Source organism: Phaenicophaeus curvirostris, chromosome Z (genome assembly GCF_032191515.1).
Source record: "Phaenicophaeus curvirostris isolate KB17595 chromosome Z, BPBGC_Pcur_1.0, whole genome shotgun sequence".
NCBI lineage: Eukaryota > Metazoa > Chordata > Aves > Cuculiformes > Cuculidae > Phaenicophaeus > Phaenicophaeus curvirostris.
The window spans coordinates 74,145,745-74,164,390 of record NC_091431.1 but is presented as its reverse complement, the minus strand read 5'-3'; the positions used below and the strand labels follow the sequence as shown (position 1 = coordinate 74,164,390).

The following is an 18,646-nucleotide window of genomic DNA, read 5'->3' as shown; positions in this document are numbered from 1 at the left end:
TTACCTAGCATTCAGGTAAATGCTGTTTATTATAATATCTTCGTTCTTCTCATTGTTGTAGAATATAATAGCTGTTGTCCAGCCACCTGCTGGGTCTTTATGGCTTTGCTGAGGTGAGGGATGGGTGTGTTAAGAGCAGTTATTCTCAGCACCAAATTGCAATAGGACCATGGGGAGCTTGGCGGGGAGGTAATGAGAACCAGCCCAGTGGTTCCCAGACTTCCCAACCACTGCACAGAAATGTTTGAGGACCCCAATGAGCTGTGAAACATGCATGAGAAATTTGCAGTTCCTCTGAGGTCTACATGGTTTTGGGGAACCCCTGGACTGGTCCAGCTCTGGCTTGCAGGGCCTCCTGGAAAAACAGAGTAAAGTCCCTAGATTGGTTCTCGGCAGGGAGTACAGCAGCCCAGCCAGATGTTAAATAAAAACAGGGAGAAGAACATGCCTTTTTATCCATTTTCAAATTATGTTTTCTCCCACAAAGACATTTTGATAAGAAAAACCATTTTGTGTTATTTATTGCAATTAGCTCTCAGTACGCAGTTGACTCCACTGAAGATAAGGACTCTGGAACTGCAGAAGCAGCAGCATTCGTGAGATAAGCAATAGCCATCAGTGCACAGTGGAGTTCTGTTTCAGACAGAGGACATTACACCCCCTCACTAGAATAAAAATGTGTTGCCCTATCCAAACACATGCAGCTAGAAGTATATTTTCCTGTTGAGATAAAGCAGAAAATTGTTGCACATGCACTGCATATCTGCTAAGGGTGTTTGGAATGCAAAACCAGACTTTGAAACAATGCAGTGCTTTTTTTTTCTTCTTGAAAGGTGTGTTTTTGGTGGAGACGTCCTCACACATTGCAGAGGTATTGGTCAAAAACTCCATTTACTTTCCTGCAGATTTTATTTCAGATCATTTGAGATTAAAATACTCAATAAAACACATCTAACTGCACCTTCACTAGTAATTTTGTTGGTGTCAGCTGTATCAATGTTGATGATCCCAAATCAAATTTTCAGGCCCACCATTGCTTAAAGAGGTGGGAGGAGGTGAAGTGTCCATGGAATGGACATTATTCTGGAGTCGAGGCACCTCTGTTAATGATTGGCAGAGCAGTGAATTGCTCCCAAAGCCCTGCTTTCTGGGCCAACAGGACAGAACTGGGAAGGGGTGGCTGATTCTAGGGCAGTTTGGGCCACTGAGATGTTCAGCTGTGTCTTATGAGCTCATAACTTGAGAAGGAGAAAATATTAGAATGATGGAATCATTTGAGTTGGAAGGGACCTTAAAGCCCATGCAGTTCCAACCCTTTGCCTTGGGCAGGGACACCTCCCACTGGATCAGGTTACTCAAGGACCCAGGGATGGGGCAGCCACAACTTCCCTGGGCAGCCTGGGCCAGGGCCTCCCCACCCTCAGCATGAAGAGTTTCTTCCTACTATCTAGTCTAAACCTGCCCCTCTTCAATTTAAAGCCATTCTCCCTAGTCCTATCACTCCAGGTCTTTGTAAATAGTCCCTCCTCAGTTTTCCTGGAGCCCCTTCAGGTACTGGAAGGTCGCTATAAGATCTCCTTGGAACCTTCTCTTCTCCAAGCTGAATGGCCCCAACTATCTCAGCCTGTCCTCACAGCAGAGATGCTCCAGCCCTCTGATCATCTTTGTAGCCTCCTCTTGACCCATTCCAACACTTCCATCTCCTTCTGATGTTGGGGATTCCAGAACTGAACACGGGACTCCAGGTGAGGTCTCACCAGAGCAGAGCAGAGGAGCAGAATCCCCTCCCTCGCCCTGCTAGCCACGTGGCTTTGGATGCAGCCCAGGACACGGTTCGTTTCTGAGCTATGAGCACACGTTGCCGGCTGATGTAAAGCTTCTCATCAACCAGTACCCCAAGGCCTTCCCTGCAGGATACTCTCAAAGATACTCAGACTTTAGAGAAGTGGAGAGTGGATACGAGGAGCAGAGGGCCAGGAAGGAGGTATTACTTTCCCTGTGGGATCCTGGTGTCTTTGTCACTCCTTCCTTCACCTCTTTTTTTCCCTTTTTCCTCTCTCTCTCAGTCCAGGACAATATATTTTATTTTGTAAGTTCCAGGTACCATTGTGAAGTGACCTTTAGACCAGGTTGTTTTATGTGAGCAAAGCCCCCGCCAGCCACTGTTGATTAATTATTACTTCCATCCTCCTGCTTCTGAACCTTGGGAAACTGCTCTGTATTGGGTAATTCCTATTTATTTCTGTTCACAAAGGGACAACAGTCAAAACATAACTTGCCCCAGGACTAAAAAAAATATTTTCTACCAAACCTGCAGGGTGGAGACAAGAAACCCCTCTGGAAACAGCTCCATGGATGCAAGGATTGCCACAGGGATGTCCAGCCTCAGAGGCACAGGTCAATCTGTACCAGACGTGCAGTAGTTGGGAGCAAGATCTTGCAGTGACATTAGTGGCCTGGCAAAGGGACATGGTGGAGGCTGGTTCTTACGACACTGAGCACTCCAGCCACTGGGAGCCAAGCAGGAGACCTTTGCTCAGCTTCCTATTAACTGTTTGGTTTTAATTAAGTGCATTCACCCATCAGCTGTCACTGACCAGCTGGGAGACTGAATGAGTGGTCCCTAACCATCCCATCCACCTATTTGTTTCACTAATCTGGACATTTTTGCTACTAGAGAGGAGAGGAGAAAACGGGTGCAAAGGGGTGCTTAGAAAAAGAGATATGAGGTCGTGCTGGAGATTTTGAGGAGGAAAGGGAGGAAACCCCTTATGCTGCAGGTTGCACAAGGGATGAAGGTCTGAGTGATGCAAAATCCTGAACTTGAACCTTGTGTATTACTGTGAATGGCCAGTTTTAGGTGCCCCCAAGAATGAGGTTGATGCACCTGCCTGTCCCAAAGTGCTGTGGACCTCAGGCAGCTCATACTATGCTCACCTTCTGGCCGTAGGGCTGCAAGCACAGCTCCCACCGTGTCCCCACATTCCCCCTGGCACCGTCATCTGGCCCTTGCAAGTGGCTCTGTGCCTCTGGCTTGGGGACAGGACAAGAATGATCAAGGTGCCGGCCCTTATCTCCTTCCTCTCCCTTGCCTTATCTGCTTCCAGTAGAAATTGGATTGGGAATGGGCGCCCTGGGACCAAGGCAGGGAGCTTGAAATGGAGCAGCTGATGGGGGCAGCTGATAACAGTGTTTCTTGGAGACAGCGCAGTTGGGCAAGGACTCCTAGGAACAGATCAGGGGGGGCAGTGAAGCTGAGATGCATGAGATTAAAAAAATCCCTCTGCAGTGCTGGATTCCTCATCTGCCTGCAAAACAACTGGCACTGAGATCCTATCTGACACCTCAGAGGCAAAACAAAGTGGAGAGAGACCCTGAGGACGTGGGATGGCTCTGCTGGGCTGGGGAACGGGACAGTGCTGGTGGCCAAAGCTGAAGCTTTGGTGAACTGGGAGGGAAAAGGGCAGCTCGTGCACCCAAAGCAGCACAGGTGTGTGTTATAGAATCATAGAATAGTTTGGGTTGGAAGGGACCTTAAAGATCACCTAGTTCCACCCCTCCTGCCAGGGGCAAGGACACCTCCCACTGGATCAGACTGCTCAAGGCCCATCCAACCTGGCCTTGAACACCTCCATGTGTTCATGTGTTCATTGCTAGAGATGAAGACCTGTCCTAAAAAGCCACATTGAGACAGCAGGATTAGGTAAAAGCCTGTGGGGTGAGCGATGTGGGTCAAAGTGTGGTCAATATGCACAGGTTCCCGAGGATGAGTATTGCAAACACAGGAAGGGAACCCACCACCGTGTCACCTCATCCCATGCATGGTGTCCAAATCACTTCTCAGTGAGACTTTGGACTCATGTAGGCTTGGGATCTGCACACACAAGGGTGACAGCAAGGGGCAGAGGCCACTGGTTGTCCTCTGGAGACCCCAGCTGAGCACCCTGGGTGGAAATCACGGTGGTGCCCTGCCGTCTGGGCTTCCTTCCAGGCTCGTCATGGGACTCCCAGCAAATCCCCTGGGGCAATCCGATCTCTGGGACACCGGGCACCTTTCCCTCCCTCCAGCATGTCGGGTTTTCCATGGTTTAAGGTGCCAAAGTTCATTGACAGCCCTGGCGGCTTGGGCACACCCACAGCCTGTGCCACCCTTTGTGGGACAATGCAGGTCACCCAGCGAGGGAGAAAGAGAACAAGGTGGGATAGGGATAAAACTGCTTCGCACCCGTATGTAAAACCTTTTTTTGAGGTGGAGGGGGCTCACCTTCGTGACACATCCTACATAAACACCAGAGGTTACATTGCTGCTAGTAGATGTTAGCCATTTTTATTTAATGGAGCAGTCAGACTTGGTGATGAAACTCTGTCTGAAGCTTCACGGAGACAAATGACACATGTTTCCCAGTAGTCCTTGAATGACTATCAAATGTGTCATAGTTAGGAGCCAGCCTGGAGGGACTTTTTCTCCAGTAGCTCCTATTCCAGGAAATGAGTCTGCCCTGTGCATTCCCTAAATTTTGTCAGTGATCTAGGAAGCACCTCTGTTAAAATTAGAAGGTCCATTTTGGTAAAGTTTCTACTAACCCTTGAGTAATTTAGGTGAAATAACCGAGTGGTAAAAGTCTTCCATCTGTTCTGGGAAGAGGTGATCGGTTCATTTGGAAATACAACTTGCCCGGGAGTGATGAAGTGACATTTATCCCTTTACAGCTCTGTTAGGGGTTCCATGTGAGACCTTCGCAACCATGTCAGTACTTAGTGGGGGTTTATAAGAAAGATGGGGACAGACTTTTTAGCCTGGCCTGTTGTGAGAGGACAAGGGGTGATGGATTTAGACTAAAAGAGGAGACATTCAGCCTAGATAGAAAATAGACAATTTTTTTTTTTTGCTGGGGGTGGTGAGGTGCTGACAGAGTTTGCCCAGAGAGGTGGTGGAAGCCCCATCCCTGGAAACACTCAAGGTCAGGTTGGGCGAGGCTCTGAGCAGCCTGAGTTGAAGGTGCCCCTGCTCGTTACAGGCAGATTAGACCAGATGACCTTTAAAAGTCCCTTCCACCCCAACCCGTTCTATGATTCCATGCCCTTATGCTGCTTTTTGCGCGAGCTCCCATGGCCCAGAAGGGACTGTCATCCCCTGAGTGAGGTGCATAGTCCCAGACGTGCTCTCTGCACCATCCACACACCTTTGCATAGTTGCCAGCAGCTTGCACAACACATGAGTCTGGGGAGAGGGACACGGGGAATAGCTCCAGCTCCCTTGGTGCACATCCAGACAAGACAACTCATCTCTGCTATAGGGTGGCATCCCTAGTGGAGAGCACTGTGTTCCTTTCACACTGTTTGGTACACACGAAAATCACCCCAGGTTTTCACTTTACCTTCCCATCCTGGACTGAGCTGGGCCAGGTCTAGGGCTGAGCTAAGGGCAGCACAGGCAATGCTTGGTCAGCACTGGACTACCCCAGCCCCAAATATCTAAGACAAAATAAATGTCTGTAGCAGTATTTGAGCCACCACATCACCATCTCAAACTGGAAATTTTGCAAGAAGAGCCTTTCCAAGCAGATGAGGCAGCTGAACTCCAGCAAAATCAGAGAAAGAGCAAGTTAAAAAAAAAAAAAATTAAAAATCAAGAGCTCCCCTGCTTGCGTCCCTCCCGATGAACTCTTCTGAACTTGGAAAAAATAAAACAAAACAGGACTGAGTTCATCCTCAGTTCAAATAGTAGATAAAGTTCAACCTCTTTCTAATTTTATCCTGATGGTTCCCAGTAGAAAACAGGCTGTGGCATGGCACCAGGGGTGTAAGAGAGCTCTGACCCTCACTTCTCCACCAGCTTCAGCTGCCACATCCAAGGGAGACAGCGAGCGTGAATCCATGTGCCACAACCACCTCATGGGGCACCTCTTGGAGGTGACCTTGGTGCATCACGATCCTATGGGACTGCTTGTTCCCTGTTGTGTCCAGCAAGGGCCACCCTGGGCTGTGCCAGATCTTCATGGGATGAGCACTGTTGGACTTGACTTTACTCCTCTGGGTTCTTTCCATTGCTTCCCTTAGGAGCGGTGCTTTGATCCAGTACCACAGGGGCAATTAGGTGAAGTGGAGGAGAGGGTAATTAGGGGAGGAATTGAGAAGAAACAGGTTATGCATGGAATGGTAGGAGAAGCAGCGGAATGTGAGGTTCTCTGCATTCTCCTTGCAGCATTTCCATGGGTGGCAGCAATGCGTGCAGGTGGTGGCAGTGACTGCTGGTGGGATTTTGGGATGCATAACAAGCATGACCCAAGTATGACGTTTGCAGCAGCAGAAAGAACTAAAAAAAAAGGGAGAAAGCCCTTGCACAAGGTGCTAAGGGTCTCAGTTGGAGATGCAGGGACCAGGAATGGTTGCCTGTACCCAAAAGGGTGAGAGCAGATGGAGACTGGTGCAAGGACAATTCGCCATCCTTAAGGAAGAGACATACTCAGCCATGGAAAGGAATCTAGCATGGCCAAACGTGACAGCAGGGAGCTGGAGAGGGGAAGAAGCCCCGTGCACAAACACAGAGGGGGCAGCAAAGACGTTTAATCATAGAATCATAGAATCATAGAATCACCAGGTTGGAAGAGACCCACCGGATCATTGAGTCCAACCATTCCCACCAATCTCTAAACCATGTCCCTCAGCACCTCAGTAAATTACAGGAGAGAGGGAAAATGGGGAAACGATGAATAAATTGGGCTGAAAAGTAGAACCCAGCCAGAAGAGCTGGTTTATTTTGGGCTTAGACCCCCTCAGAGAGCAATGAGCCACCTCTTTCAAAGGTTCTCACAGAAGCAATATCAACGCAATTTTATATAAAGAATACATACAGGGTACTGTGTCCATGGAAAGATCACAAAATCACAAGGGAGATGAGCTGAGCGTTTGCATCCTCTACACAATCCCTCTCTCAAATGATTAATCTCCCTGAAAAAATAAGCTGCATTTATCTGTAGCAGATCAGCACAAAACCTTGTTTTCTAAGAAATGCGCCACATTTTTGTGCTTCAAAAGAAGAGCAGCGCAGACCTAAGAATGAGGGTTTGATTTCTTGCATGACTTGTAAAATACAGCCCTAGGGATAGAAGTTACCTTAGCTATAAAACAATCCACGAACTGGATTTCACAACCTTTGTCGTCTTTCTCTCCCCAGAGCAATATTTTACAGCGTTTGCCCTCAAACCAGTTTTTCATCAGATGACAAGTGTAATTACCACCAGACAGGTTTTTGGTAACCCATCTCCTGGTGCAGCTTTTCCTCCCACCCTCACGCTGTGTAGCCAGTGATTTACTGAATCTGACCTCTTCCACATCTGCTCTGGAAGGTGAATTTGAGCATTTCTTTTTTTTTAGCTCAAAATTTAGAAATATCAAAAATACGATTTCAAAATTCGTTTCTGAGCTCGAAGGGTGCCCTTCTCCAACCACTACATTGGTGGAATTAACTGTTGAGAGGTGTGGTGTTGCTTCTCTGTCTGTGGGGCTCAATAGACAAGGGGAAATGCCTGGAGGTTTTTATAGGATCAGGGGCTAGGCTGGGACTTCTGGGGAGAAACAAGTCCCAGCTATGGTCCCTGATGGCCCAGAAGGGTTTGGAGAGGATACGATATGTGAAAATAGTTCTGCAGGGCCATTGGAGGGGATGAACCTCCATGAGCCTGAGTAGGTCCATCCTTGTTCTATGGGTCCTTCCGCTCACTTTTTTTTTCCCTTCTGCCTGCAGCTGAGGCCTCAGCCACCATAAGAAATGCTGGAACATTAGCCAGAGCCAGTTGGAGGAGAGGGTCACACGGCCCTGAGGTAACCGAGTTGATCTATGATTCTTGTTTCCATTTTAATAATTCCCAGAAATGCTGTTTCTGCTACAGCTTCCCATCGCAGCATATCGAGGCTGGACCCTCTGCCCTGGGGACAACAGTGTCATAGAATCATAGACTCACCAGGTTGGAAGAGACCCACTGGATCATCGAGTCCAACCATTCCTATCAAACACTAAACCATGTCCCTGAACACCTCATCCACCCGTCCCTTAAACACCTCCAGGGAAGGTGACTCAACCCCCTCCCTGGGCAGCCTCTGCCAGGGACCAATGAACCTTTCTGTGAAATTTTTTTCCTGATAGTCAGCCTGAACCTCCCCTGGTGGACCTTGAGGCCATTCCCTCTCATCCTGTCCCCTGTCACTTCGGAGAAGAGCCCAGCTCCCTCCTCTCCACAACCTCCTTTCAGGGAGTTGGAGAGAGCAATGAGGTCTCCCCTCAGCCTCCTCTTCTCCAGCCTAAACACCCCCAGCTCTCTCAGCCGTTCCTCATAAGGCCTGTTCTCCAGCCCCCTCACCAGCTTCGTTCCTCTTCTCTGGACTCGCTCCAGAGCCTCAACATCCTTCTTGTGCTGAGGGGCCCAGAACTGACCCCAGGATTCGAGGAGCGGTCTCACCAGTGCCGAGTCCAGAGGGAGAAGAACCTCCCTGGACCTGCTGGTCACACCGTTTCTGATCCAAGCCAAGATGCCATTGGCCTTCTTGGCCACCTGGGCCACTGCTGGCTCATGTTCAGTCGCTGCCAACCAACACCCCCAGGTCCCTCTCCTCCAGGCAGTTTCCAGCCAGACTTCTCCTAGTCTGGAGCTGCTCAGGGTTGTTGTGCCCCAAGTGCAGGACCCGGCATTTGGCCTTGTTAAACCTCCTGCCATTGGTCTCAGCCCATGGATCCAGCCTGTTCAGATCCCTTTGGAGCCTCCTGACCCTCCAGCAGATCAAGACTTCCACCCAGCTCAGTGTCGTCCGCAAACTTGCTAAGGGTGCACTCGATGCCTTCATCCAGGTCATTGATAAAGATATTGAACTGGGCTGGACCCAGCACTGAGCCCTGGGGAACCCCACTTGTCACTGGCCTCCAGCAGGAGTTAACTCCATTTCCCACCACTCTCTGGGCCCTCCAGCCAACCAGTTTTTGACCCAGGAGAGTGTCTCCACACCTGATCTTTGTACTTACATGGGTAGATGACAGGATCTACCAAGCAGCGTTGCTTACGAAATGCGTCATTGCCTCATCAATCCTCCTGCACCAAAGCTGAGCCATCTGCACCCTTCCTGGGGGAGTCGGTCCAACCTGCTCATAAAACCTCCAGTGGTAGAGGGCAGGTTGCCCGTTGCCTCCCCAGAATGTCTTGTGATGGATGATGAGGTTGTTCCTGGATGTTTGCATAGGGCTATAAATTTGAAATACATAAATCCTCTGTTCGTTCTCTTTCTGGACAAGCACCAGATGTTGCTTTGGGTAATTTTGATGATAGCACAGGGGGAAACAATAACCTGGTTTGTGTCATCTGCCATTGAAGAGCTGACCCAGTAGGAACTGATTTGTTGTGTTATTTCTGGTTACTCCTGGGTGCTTCCCATAATTTCTGTTGCCGCACCAGCTGGATGGGAGGAGAGTTTTGCAGCGAGACATTTCCCTGCTGGTAATCAAGGGATAAAAGCAACCAATTCTCTCTTCCAAAGCTACCCCTTCCAGGGACCCATCCCTAAGCCTTCCCATGAGCCACCCTGACCTACAGTCAGACCTGTTGTGCATGTGCTGAAGCCAGAGTTTGGCTTGTTCCACCAAATCCCAATTTGTGAGCATACGTACCAGCTTTGGAAAGAATTTATCAACACCAGGGTTGGGCTGGGAGCAGCCAAGCTGAGAGCAGAGATGGTCCCTGGGTTTCCGTGACCACCAAAATACATTAAATGAGATAATCACCTGCAGTAAACACCAGTTTTTTGAGCAGATGGATGGGAATTGCTGCAGATCTGAAGCTTTCAACATGCAGGAATATTTCTGTGAGTTCCTTGAAGCTGTCAAAAGCACAGGCAGCAGCAAATAAAGAAATCCCATGTAGGTTTGCTTGGTTTTCCTAAAACACAGCAAACTTGCAAATAGCTGGGATGCTCTCGGTTTCCAGCAGTTACACCTCTAGTGCTGAATAATGGAGTTTTCAAATGCTCGTGGCGGTGGCAAAAAGGATAAGAAAGGTAAAACCTAAGTGACAAAGTGAGTTCATGCTTAATATATTGAATCATAAACTCATAGAATTGTTTAGGATGGAAAAGACCTTGAAGAGCATCAAGTCCAACCATAAACCAAATAATACCATAGTAATAGCATCGCTGCTGTGTTTGCAAGATGACTTGTAGCTTAAATGATTGTTGCTTTGGGTGCAATAAGAATAATAACGACACTAAAACAATAACATGCATGACTATATGGCCTCTTCTTATAGAATTCTGTGCTGTGATCACTAAGTATAAAGCCAGAGACTCAAGCGGCTACCTAAACATGACTACTAAGCCTTGCTTTTTGTCTGCTCCACTCCTCAGAACTTCTCTGAATTACCAGATTTCTGCAAAATGATTGGATTTGATGATCTCAGAGGTCTTTTCCAACCTAATGATTCTATGATTCTATGATTCTATGAAAAAACACCACATTCTTGAGCTACAATTTAACGACTCAAACATTTTCAGGGATGCAAACATTGACTGTATCTCTTGGAGATTTGCTCTGGTTATCCTTCTTGTTAAACATGAGCACAGGGTCTCAAGGATGGATGGTCCCAGGACAGGCCACCAAAACATAAGTTTGGCTTCTTCCACTCCAGGTAAAGGCATCGCTACCCTTGGAGGCGCAGCCTTTGAAGGGGGCAAGTGGCGTTGCCTTGGTGGACTGGATGCTAAGCCAATGCCTCATCTCGTGCTGGATCAGAGCCAGCCGTAGCCGTGCCACGCAGTTAATGGGGAAAAAATGCGAAGTCCCTCTCAAGAGAAACACCGAGATTTCAAAATTCCATTCTGTCCTAAATTGCCCGAGCTTTTCACCAAACAAAGCATTTTGTTTCAATGTATGTTATGTTGCTGTAGCAATAACATTTAAACAAAGTGTTTGGACTTCATTAGCACAGACCTTTTCAATAACTTCTCATCGAGCTTTCCCGTGAAAAGTTTCCACTTTGAGAAAGCGATGCTGGGAGGCGGTGAAGGTCTTCTGGGAGCAATCACCTCCACCATGCGTTACACGGTCATGGGTTTGCTTCAGCCTCCGTGCCTCCTCTGCCAGCCCTGCTGGAGGGAAATGTGTTGGTGTTTAATGCCGCTTCCCACATGTGGCACTCTGAGATGTCCAAGTACATGACATGAACGTGTTGGTCTCACAGCCAAGGAAGGGAGGGAGCTGCACAGACTCTACTGGTGCTGCTGGAGACGCCACGATGGCCATTGGTGCTGGAGCTGTAAGGAGAAACCAAGTACTTGAAGGCAGGTCAATGCCTTACAACCAGGAGAGATGCAGTGAGTACAGCTGGCTGAGGAACTGGACAGCAGTGACCACCTGCATGTGCATGAGGGGTGGACAAAGTGCTAAATGAGATTCCTAGGTGTCTAGGACCTGCATGAAGTCATTAATGGGTAGGTATGGAGACTGTGCCAACCCTTCTGTGAGGATCACTGGGCAAAACAGATGTCCTGTGGCTTCCTCCTGGGTTTTAACTGAGGGATACTTGGAGGGACTGGTGGGGTCCCTAGGGTTCCCAGTCCAAGAGATAGATCTAGATGACCCTGATGAGAGGATCGAATGCAGTGAGCCAGCAGTGGCCCAGGTGGCCAAGAAGGCCAATGATATCTTGGCTTGGATCAGACACGGCGTGACCAGCAGGTCCAGGGAGATTCTTCTCCCTCTGGACTCAGCACTGGTGAGACCGCTCCTCGAATCCTGGGGTCAGTTCTGGGCCCCTCACCACAAGAAGGATGTTGAGGCTCTGGAGAGAGTCCAGAGAAGAGCAACGAAGCTGGGGAAGGGGCTGGAGAACAGGCCTTATGAGGAACGGCTGAGAGAGCTGGGGGTGTTTAGCCTGGAGAAGAGGAGGCTGAGGGGAGACCTCATTGCTCTCTACAACTACCTGAAAGGAGGTTGTAGAGAGGAGGGAGCTGGCGTCTTCTCCCAAGTGACAGGGGACAGGCTGAGAGGGAATGGCCTCAAGCTCCAACAGGGGAGGGTCAGGCTGGACATTAGGAAAAAATTTTTCACAGAAAGGTTCATTGGGCACTGGCAGAGGCTGCCCAGGGAGGGGGTTGAGTCACCTTCCCTGGAGGGGTTTAGAAGACGGATGGATGAGGTGTTCAGGGACATGGTTTAATGGTTGATGGGAATGGTTGGACTCAATGATCCTGGAGGTCTTTTCCAATCTAGTGATTCTGTGATTCTGTGATCATGTTATCTTTTGCTTCATGCATGCACCAGAGATGAGTTCTTTTGGTTGTTTTGTGCACAGCGATGAGGAACACACATTTTGCTCTTTACTGTTGAAAATAATAATAGTGAGCTCTGCAGGAACCTGGGCTTTCTTGGCACATAGCCCTGTGCTCTGGCATCAGAGGATGTGCAACTCCCCGGGCAGAAGCTGGAGCTGGGGTGCCACATGTAGGTGCGTCGTGAGTCACATCAGCTTGATGTACTGCAGCCAGGCACAGGCGGAGCTGGGTGTCCTCCAGGTCCCACAAACAAGTCTTCTGCTACTGACACTTCTTTGTCCATGGGATAAAATCCAAAGGAAATTCTGGTCAGTGTTTACTACTCCTTGCACTGATACCATCTCTTCAATCCTCCTGGTTTTCCCGTAGGTTGGACCTATCATAGGTAAGGAAAATCCCTCCTGTTTGTCATCCAGCCACGTCCCAGAGCTGCAGATCTCCTTCACTGGGTGTGAATATGTCCCAGACAGGTCCCTGTGCTGGTGCCGAGGGGAAATTTGAGTGGACTTTAGGGTTCCTACCTGGCCTTTGAGAGATGAAAGTAGAAACAATCCCGAAAGCCAGCGGCATAAGTCAAGAAGCATGTTATGAACGTGAGCCTCTTTTCCTAAGCAGATACTGGCTTACCTGAACATTGGGTGACTTGCACTGATTGCAAGTGAACTACACCTCATTTTAACACCTTTTTTATTTCCTCGTGGCCTTACAGCAATAAGCTGAGCCCCTAGTCAGCAGCAGGAGTCCCTCTGCCACAGACCCACCTTCTTCTATCTCCTTTCCATCTTTACTTTTCAGGTTGCTGTGTTGCAGTCAGCTCTGAGCGCACACACGTGGTCACATATGGCATTTTGCAAGAATAATTCTTCAAAAATAAGAAACGCTTCACCTCCAATTTTCTGGCTGTAGACTGATGATGCATGGGCAGAAACCACTCACCTCCAGTGACCCATGAGGCTTCCTGGGCCAACTCATGCATTTCAATTAGGCAAAAATTAATTGGTTTGGGCTAGTGAAGGGTTATCCAGAGGAGACTTCTTAGAAAAAAATGGTTTTTATTTTCTTAATGGGAGTTTGAATGGAGTGAAAGGCAGAAGTGGGCTTTGAGCCATTGGTGCTGCTGTGCAATGTAGCGTTCTGTCAAAGGGATGCGATAAATGCTGGGTCCAAACACAGACTCCTAAGTCCAGATGAGGTAGGACACAAATAAATGGGATGTTTCTTGGGGACAGAGGCCAGAGGGTGGTTGGCTGTGGTGGTAGGGCTGGGAAAGGGACCCAGTCCATCACCCATGGACCTCCAAGCCCTTTGCACCGCTCCCATGGGCTTCATCATCACCCCTGCAAGAAATGATGGGGAGAAGGACCAACCCCAACTGCAACTGCAGCACCATGCAGGTTCCAACCTGGTGCCAAGATTATGGGCTGGGCCAACCCCAGAGATGAAAGGATCAGTCCCTCTGCCGTATTTCCAAGCAGACACCATTACGGCTACTCCTCCCTTCATATCTTACTTTCCTTCCAACCTAAACAAAGGGAAGGTCTCTCCCAACCATCGTAAGTGACAGCGCATACCCACAAAGAGATGGGGAAATGTCAAGCTTTAAACATTTATTACTTAGACGATGCATTTTATAGCATACAGTGGGTCTGGATGTTCTATAAACAAAGACTGAATTGCCACAAAGAGTTATTAGCTCTCTTGTTTTAACAGTCTCTGAAATGCTGAAAATGATGAGTTTGTGTTTTCTCTAGTATGAATATCTAGTCTTTATTCTCCCCAAAACCTTTTTCCTTTTTTTTTTGTTTTTATTTTTTTAAAGCGCTTAGTTTAACAAATATGATTAAATTAAAAATGTCGCTTTTTCAAATGCAAATAAATACATTAAAAAATAATCATGAATTGCTAGCGTTAACTCCGTGTTCTGCAAGACACCACAGCTCTGTTGGCTATCAACAGTGGACTTTGCAACCCTTAGTGTCATTTCTCCCCAAAAAATACTGAAAGTATCACCAGGACTGGCTAACAGCTAACACCAAGAAGAGCAAAATTAGTGTAAAGCCATAAAATACCCAGCAGGGACATTAAAAAAAAATTATTTAAGATTTTGAGAGATTTCCAAGTGAGGGATGTTACAAAAATGAAAATAAATCATAAGTTATTCTGACAAGTTTTCCTTCAACGCCATCAATCATGCCAAGAATAGATACTAATTAATGTCTTTCGGGGGAAAGGGAGAACTAAGCAAATAATTTATTTTTCCCTCCCCCCGGCCCCCGCCCCGGCTTTTTATTTCACCTCCATATATATGAGACTTCTCCAAACAGGGGTGAATTGCCTCTTGGGGAAACTGAGCAAATCACTTGGCAGGTAGCAAAACTCTTCGGTTTGGAAATAATTTCACCAGGAACGAGGTGGATTAGATGCTGGGGAGTCTGGCAAGGAGACGGCAAACCTGCTCTGCATCGGAAGGGGGCTGGTGACGCGATGGTGCCAGGCACTGCTCCCCTGCAGAAGCTTCGGCCACTTGCCTTGACACTTGCCCGAGGTTTGGCCCCACATGTATTTGGCCCGAGGAGGTTATTTTGTCCTTTGCTGATGAAGCTGTATGGGGAAAATGTATTAAGCCCTCACACGCATACTTTTATTGAGAAGCGAAGACTGAACCTGGCTGATCTGGGGAGATGCAACCAGTGGCTTCGCAACTTTGAAAATGTAGAATTACAAGCTTTGGCGACCACCTCTAAAGAAAGCCAAAACATGGAGAAGGAAAAACTCAATAACATCCTTAGGTGCTCTCACTAGGAATCCCGAACGCTTCCCAGTGCTGATCCCCATCAAAAGACCTAGTGGTATCCCTTGTCTCAACATGGTACCACAGTTATCGATGCCACATGCCCACTGCCTTCCTACTGATTGATTTCAGAAAGGTAACATTGGCAGTACATGATTTTAGATTAAAAAAACCCTCATTTTTGGTCAACATTATGATTTTCACTTATCAACAGAGCAACTGACATACCAAAATGGTTAATGGCTGGATGAATGTACATTAATAGCAGAGATAAATGGCAAGACATTAAAAACCAATGGATTTCACATAGAAGTTCTTCAGTGGGAGAAATCCCAGTGTCGGAGGAGAAAGTCATGGACCAAGCCTGGTCAGTGGGGTTGCAGGATTACACCCCAATGGGAAAATTGAATAAAGCCCCAGACAGGGGTACAGAAACATTTAAGCAGAAATACTGCTATGTAGCTTCCACTTGCCTCTAAATGCCTCCTGATGCACTGACAGGTGAAAACTCAGCTTTTTAGAAGCAAAATCTCCAATTCTCCAAGTTTTTTTTTTTGTTTTTCTTTTTTTTTCTTTTTTTTTTCTTTTTTTTTAATTTTTAGTCCTTTCACTACATCCCAAGAACAAATTCTGGGGGAAGGGGACGGGAGAGGCTGCAGGGACTGGAGTGGTGGTATGGATCACTGCCAGCAGGATCCCTGGCACCTTGACCCATCAGGCTGAGCCCTCATTTTAGGACATCTATGTTCTTTGGGAAAAAAAAATCAAGACAAAACTAGTTTTCAGGTCTTCTCCCAGGAGACTGATGGTGTGCCTGGGTGTGCTGTGATAGGTGTTAAATCCCCTTCTTCTCCACTCCTTGAGAAATCAGGGAGTGCGAAAAGCCAAGAGCAATGGGTAAAACCGTCAGTCTTGTAATAGTGGTGAGCTTTGCTGCTTTAATCAAGTTCAGTTGCTCATTAATACTATCAAACCCCATTGCCACTAATGAAGCTGGCTGAATGCAAGGCACCGTCACCATGCAAAGCTCCTGAGCTCAAATCCATGAAGCAGAAATTAGTTTTTTCCAGACAAGTCCAAAGCATCCAGCAATAGCTTTGCTGCTTTCTGAGTAGACAGGAAAATTAAAGCTCCTGTTACCAGCTCTCTCCTCTTGCTCCGTGTGTGGATTAGGAAACAGATGAGAATTCAAATAATACTGAACCGCAGCTTCAGGACTCTTGCCTTCTGCAAACCATTTTCTGCTGAAAATCTCTGCCCTTTAAGTTTTGCAGCAAAAGCTTCCTCCCCATCGCAGACAGATCAACACGTTCATAAGGCACCCGAGAACATACCGCACATCCAAAGAGGTCAGGATGAAATCTCTCTTCTCTTCAAGACACCAGAAATTCAACATCTTGCCTGGAAAAACGGGTTTGAGCTGCTGAGTTCAGACCCAGCCTGCCTGGACCAGGGTCTGCGTGTGCTGGTGCCGTGGCATAAATTCTCTTCTTATCACTGGGAAAGGGAAATAAATTGAATAATGGGAAGAAAATAGGACAGGCTGCCAGCATCACGCCTTCCTTGACTCCTCTTCCACTGTGCAGACAGGACAAGGTAGCTCACAAATACATGAGGCTTCACTGAAATGAACACCTGAAGTGATTCATTAAGTCAAAGCATTGCTGGACAAGCAAATAGGAAGACCACCAAGTCTTGCTCCTGATTCTAGATGTGATGCAATGGCATGACGTGTCCCTCTGTACCAGCTTCCTCACCCTCTGGGCATTTCCCTGTCCAGGAGGCATCTTGCCATGACATCCCCGCACACAACCTTTCCCTTGGGATGCTCCGGCATGGAGCAACCCAGGGATCCTGGAGCAACCCAGGGATCCCCAAGTAAGCTCTCTCCCTCCAAGCACTTCACCCATCCCTCAAGGACGTGGTGTCACTTACACCAGCCACAGGACTGAGCCGCTCTTGTACACCACACACCTAGAAACACTGAATAACAAATTCAGCTAGTTAGAAGCCAGGCTCAAAACCTCTATTTTTGGCTTTTCCTACTTTTTCATCTTCTTTTTAACTCCTCTTCGCTATACACATCTTCTCTTTACTAATCTCCAAAGAACATCAAACCTTCATTTCTCCCTCACCTTCTACATTATTAGGCCCAGCTTTAACAGGCCTGGATTTAAATGTATAATTACAACCATGACAGTAATTACAGTAAAGCACTCCTTCAATGGAAACAAAAAAGATTATAACAAAAAAACCCCCAAGTTATAGTGGCTGAGGGATAACGGCAACTTGAACAGCAAAAGCTGCAGAATCCCCAGTTTCTTAGAGCATACAGCTCAGAGGACAAGTTTCTCAACCCACTGAGAAGGTTACTGGCAAGATGACGGTGGCTACATTAACTCTGCAGTGGCTTTTGGACTCCTTTAAAGTAATCCTTCTGCTTCAGCATCTTCACATAAACCATTAGTCAGCTCATGTGGAGAAGTTAGTTTCTCTGAGCTGCTCGCAATTGTCTGTCCAACAATACAATAAAATAAGAAGAAAATACAAACACCCGAGAAAAAGAAAACCCAGTGCAAATAAGAAAGTCGTCCCTCTCTCCGATCTGATTTAGAAGGGGTGGCGAGTAGGGAGGGACACACAGAAAGTCGAAGACAAGAGGAGGGGTGAGGACAAAAAAAAAAACCCTAACACAAGCCCTGCTCGACAAAAGCCATCAGTTATGAGCGTCTGGTGTAGTGTGTGTCTGGCTTTGTCCTCCCGAGACATCTGCTGCCTCCTGTCTCCTGCCAGTTGGCTGGGGCAAAGCAGGAGGATGATGTGAAAACAATACTAGCCCCCACTTGGACTGGTTTTTTTTTTCTCCTCTGTCTTCTTTCGAAAGCCAAACAATAACCCGGCAGGATGCGTTGCTGCCGCTTGAGCAATGAGTTCAGAAAAAGAAACCCCTAAAACAAAACCACAGCAGGGAAGAGGGGTGGCACTTGGCGACGCGGCAGAAAAAGAAACATGCTTCTCCCTCCCCACCCCACAAACGTATTCTCGAGCATGCTGGGGTTGGTCTGCGGGGGGATTTAAATCGGAAAAGCGCTTGCCGGATCCTGTCAAGGTGCATGTCTTCTTCTCGTCCCTTCCCACCCCACCTTGCCCTGCTCTCAAGCCGTCAGTTTTTGGATGGTCTTGTTGTAGTACTGCGTGATGGTGGGTGTCAGGGGGTTCCAGTTGTTGGCATGCAGCTCGATGACCTCCAGCAGCAGGGAGCGCGTCAGCATGGACTCGGAGGGACACAGCATCTTGTCGCGTGCTATCGCCAACAGCTCTGTCATCATCTCGGGCAGCTGCTCCTCCAGCAGCCGGCCGGTGCTCTGCAGCTGTCGGGAGAAGAAGGGGTCAACCGCAGCATATTGATCCTTATGAGTCCCCTTCCAAATTGAGATAATTCTATGATTCTATTATTCTACGGTATTAGAACATCCCTCTGGCTTTTATAGACACCACCCTTCCAGTCCTCCCCTGCTCGATGTGGTGGGGCAGGCAGGGAAG

At 47.8% G+C, this 18,646-nt stretch overlaps 1 protein-coding gene across 3 annotated transcripts in view; it reads right to left on the bottom strand.

Annotated features, from left to right (window-relative positions):
• Nucleotides 1-13,899: 13,899 nt before the first annotated feature.
• CTIF (cap binding complex dependent translation initiation factor) overlaps nucleotides 13,900-18,646 on the bottom strand; it is a 165,304-nt gene continuing 160,557 nt past the window's right edge. For all 3 annotated transcript variants that reach the window (XM_069880982.1, XM_069880981.1, XM_069880983.1), the window contains one exon: nucleotides 13,900-18,474. In XM_069880982.1, the coding sequence (XP_069737083.1) occupies nucleotides 18,259-18,474 (216 nt within the window). In that variant the 3' untranslated portion in view covers nucleotides 13,900-18,258. The remainder of the gene's footprint in view (nucleotides 18,475-18,646) is intronic.